Here is a 4456-nt window from a genome sequence, read left to right on the forward strand (position 1 = left end):
TTCTGCATATTGAACCAAACCTCTATATCCCTATGTTTTACGAATGCGAATCTGAAGTACAGTATCGGTCATATCTATAGCACGCCATTTCGAAGTGATATTGTGTGCAACTTATGTTTATTTGTTTATTTTTGAGAATTTTCAATTAAAATACAGTTCTTTATCTAACAAACCCCATATAAACCCATGTTTAACAACTTGTAGAAAACTTCAAAAAAGTGCAACAAATTTTCACCTAAGTTTCAAACTTTTTTCTCGGAAGTGTTAGAATTTTTTTGAGTACACAGTGTTTTAGCCCCTTCAATTTTAGTCCGATAATCTGCAAGTTTCAAGTAGCTAGAAGTTACCGTTGATTTTTTAGAATTTTTTTCGCCAAAGGTGTTGCGGTTTTCATCCATATACAAATAAATTCAGTTTATTCATTATATGGAAGCCAATGCGACAAAAAAAAATTCTAAAAAATTAACGGTAATTCGTAGCCACTTGAAATTTGCATATTATCAGACTAAAATTGCAGGGGCTAAAAAACTGTGTACTCAAAAAAATTCTAACACTTCCGAGAAAAAAGTTTGAAACTTAGGTGAAAATTTGTTGCACTTTTTTGAAGTTTTCTACCAATTGTTAAACTTGGGTTTATGTGGGGTTTGTTAGTGAAAGAACTGTATTTTAATTGAAAATTCTTAAAAATAAATAAATAAACATAAGTTGCACACAATATCACTTTGAAATGGCGTGCTATAGATATGACCGATACTGTATGTTAGCCACACCATCACGTCAGGTTCGAGGTCATTTGAAGGTCAAGTAGGGAAAAATTAACTGAATAAAATTCGTCGAATGCTTTCTTTTCTAATAACACAGATGAAAGAAAAAAGCTAGTTTTGTTCTTATTTTTCCCCAACTGAAGAGAGAATCGAATTCCAAGGCATTCTGAATTCTCAAATTCGACAGATGTCGCTCCTACCGAACTTCAATTTAGTACTGCCTTACCATTTCGTTATTGCGTCTTCATCTACTCGGCCGCAAAATTTCCTAATCGATGTACTATTTCCGTCTACTTTATGCGATAGGTCTATTTCTTAATCCACGCCCTGGCCTGGTCTTCAATAGATTGGCTTTAAAAATGCCTTCTGCCGGTAGTCGTCGGTTGTCTTATTCCTTCCTAGCTAGAGTTTGGTCAGAATGCTTTAAAAACATTCACAAAGGCTCAGTTATCGGAAGGATGAGTGAGCCATAAATAGTCGAAAGAATCTTTCCAGTTGACACGAAACCAAACCGACTTAGACAAAAACCAGCAATCGGTTGGCGTTGAAGGAATCCTCAATATAAGCGCCAGTTGGTCTTTTTCCGGCGTAGGGAAGGAGTCAAAAGGCCTTTATTTGCATGTATATCATTTAATGAGCATAAAACATCCTATTAAAAAGGCAGTACTGTTGTCAGCTTCAACTTCGAAGGACTGGAATGGACTTTTTAGCTCTCAAAGCTGTCAACTGAACGAAGTATGACACCTTTTGAAAAGAATTAAATACTCTGCAGACCTCTACTTATCATGATGATCTTTCTTTACGACACACGGATGTGGACGATGTCGAACAAAAGTAACTAGGCTTATAGGGCATCGACATAACTGTCGGGCTAGCGAGCGAGATCCAGATTTAAATGGTTAGATCAGATCGCTGAAGTTTATACTCGCTAGTCAATTGCTTTTCCACGAATTCAAATTTCACAGAGATTATCCACGCAATATCTTTGGTAACATTTATGGCCCTCAAACTTGCCAATGAACGTCTTCTTGCCCCTGAACTAGCTAGATAGGGAAATCGATTAGCCAAAGCACGGTTTTACGGTTGAATTGTCATTTACACGGGTCGATTTTAGTTGAACGACAAAAATCGTAACAATAAAAAACAATTTATTTGATTCTTCAAATAGGAGGAATTAATGATTAATTTCCTATTTTTAACTTAAATTTCCTATTTTTAATTTTAAATTATAAATAAGTACATGATTTCCGGAAATTGACTATTAATCACGCTTCTACTTATCTTCATATTTACAGTTATGTGTCTTAAAAATACAATAAATTAATTAAATGCAAATGAATATTGTAGCAAGTTGAATGCATCAGGTGCTCCTTTTTCAAACTCCTCCTCCTTTTCGACTCTTTCCCCTCACATCCGCTCTCTCAACAACCCATCCGTACACGCCGTCCGCTTCGCACTTCTGTCATCCTGTAGACACGCCGCGTAGGCAATCGCATGTGGCAGGAAATTTTGTTCGTAGTTGCCGGTGAAGAGATGCGCGAAGGGGCCGCTCGCAAACACGCCCACATCGTCGCCACCGTGCGTTTCCGACTCGAGCGGCACCATCGACGGGAATGGATAGTCCTTGTTCTTCATGTTGATCTTGTGTAGATTCTTGCGTTTAATTGCGCCATTCGCTTTCATCACATTGTAATCGAAACCGGGCCCGTTGGCGTAGCTCAGCGTGGCATATGGCAATTGATCATCAGCCAACTGGCCATTATTCACGCCAATAATATCGTTCTTGCGCGATGAATAGCCAGCGACGGACATTGTGTGCGAGTGGTCGGAGGTGACGACGGTGAGTGTGTCACTTGCATTTGTGCGTGCGTGCGCCAAAGTGATGGCCTTATCGAACTCGGCAGTCTCGTCCAGCGCTTTCATGGCGAGCGTATCGTGATGTGCGTGATCAATGCGACCGCCCTCGACGAAGAGGAAGAAACCGCGGCCGTTGCTTTGGCGTTCCAGTATGTCTATGGCAACTGAGGTCATCTCGGCGAGCGTAGGTGTTTGCTTGGCATCGGCGTCAAGATGGAAGGGCATGTGGTTGGCGCCGAAGAGCCCTAGCACACGTGTCGTGGAGGTGGGTAACTAAAAGGGAACACAAAAAGCAGAATTTATTAGCGTTTTGCTCGCGCTACGCTTGCGTTTTCAAGTACTCACATTCAATAGCTCGTCGCGTGTCTGCACATAACGCGCCGTCTTGCCGTGTATGGTCTGCCATACTTTAATCAAGTTGTGGCCATCCAAACGTTGACCCATTTCGCCGTCCAACTCGCGCTCAGTGTTTGGCAGGAAGTGCTTGCGCCCACCACCCAAAATTACATTCAGTTTGCTTCCGACGTCACCGTGCACCAGTTGCGTAGCAATGTCTGTGCATACCAACGGATCACCGTTATCGGATAACACCTCCGCGTCATTTTCCCAATTGCGATTGGCTATGTGCGCGTAGACACCAGCTGGGGAGGCGTGCGTAACGGATGTGGTGGTTACTAGGCCAGTCGCCATGCCTTGTTGCTGGGCCCAGGCGGCAATTGAGGTGACGTGGTGAAGTGTATTGTTCTGACCTAGGCAATCGTTCGGCTCAATGGCGGCGGATACACCGATGGTGCCGTAGTTGGTCTTGACGCCGCCGAGATAAGCGGTCGCTGTGCAAGCGGAGTCGGCGACTTGCGTGTTCGTGCAGTAGGTCTGTGGGGGGAAAAAAGAAGTAGGTTAGCTAAAGTACCAACGATGTGGGGGCGCGGTATGTGTTGCGTTCGTATGTTAGCTGACTACAAGAAACTTACCTTACTGAGTCCTACATAGGGAAAGCGTTCGAAGCTGTATTGTTTCTCCTCGCCGCCCAAGTAGACGCGCCCCGCCGTCAAGGTTGGTATGGACATGCCGTCGCCGAGAAAGAGTATAATATTTTTGGCGAGATTCATATTCAGCTGTGACTTTTCAGCAATTTGTTTCTCTAGTATATACTGGCCAATTGAATTCCAGTAATACGAATATTCTTCCGTTCTGGGCGCGTCGAACTTAATGAATGGCATGGAGCGTTTTTGTAGTGTGTGTGGCGGCGCAGCTGACTTAAAATTAAAGACTGGATGCATGCGACGCTCGGTAGTTTCGTGGTGTATGGCTGTGGAAAAGGAGTAAGAAAGGAAAATGATTAAGTCAGTGGAGATAAATAAATGTGAGAATATGAAGGAGAAAAAGCTGAATGCGCACTGGCGTCACATTCGCCGTTGAATGTGTATAGCGCACATGTGACGAGAAATTAGGTACAGTTTCGCACTCACCATAGCCTTGCGCTCGATTGAGCGCCAACAGACTCGCTGTTAAGAGTAGAAGAGGCGCGCCTAACGTAGACATTTTAATATTAGTTTCCTCTGGCTTTTGTTTCTTTTTTTCGAACTATGCACTTTCCGTTACGCAGCTGTTCTGCGTGCGCGTTTTCTGAAATCCTTTTGAAGTTCAGTGATTTTTTATTTGCACTTTGCACTGCTCTAAGCAGCTCACTTTGCTTACAGTTTCGGCACTCACTGACCCAGCTACTCGGCTAACAGTGCTACTTATAGCGGTGCGCTTCGCAACGCGTGCCGTATCAGCAGACAATAGACTCGACGCACTCAGGCTCGGTTGGCCGCGGCTTCTTATCAGTTGAA

At 43.2% G+C, this 4456-nt stretch overlaps 1 protein-coding gene across 1 annotated transcript; it reads right to left on the bottom strand.

Moving 5' to 3' along the window:
* Positions 1-2018: 2018 nt before the first annotated feature.
* LOC118748548 (alkaline phosphatase-like) lies at positions 2019-4168 on the bottom strand. Its single transcript, XM_036483068.1, has 4 exons — positions 4091-4168; positions 3593-3930; positions 2967-3494; positions 2019-2894 (listed from the first exon to the last, which is right to left on the bottom strand). Exons 1-4 carry the CDS (start codon positions 4161-4163, stop codon positions 2172-2174), a joined length of 1662 nt encoding a protein of 553 aa, XP_036338961.1. The 5' UTR covers positions 4164-4168; the 3' UTR covers positions 2019-2171.
* Between the last annotated feature and the right edge of the window lie 288 nt (positions 4169-4456).

The sequence above is a fragment of the Rhagoletis pomonella genome, unplaced genomic scaffold (genome assembly GCF_013731165.1).
Source record: "Rhagoletis pomonella isolate Grant_MI unplaced genomic scaffold, Rhpom_1.0 Rhpom_scaffold_00013, whole genome shotgun sequence".
NCBI classification, from domain to species: Eukaryota; Metazoa; Arthropoda; class Insecta; order Diptera; family Tephritidae; genus Rhagoletis; species Rhagoletis pomonella.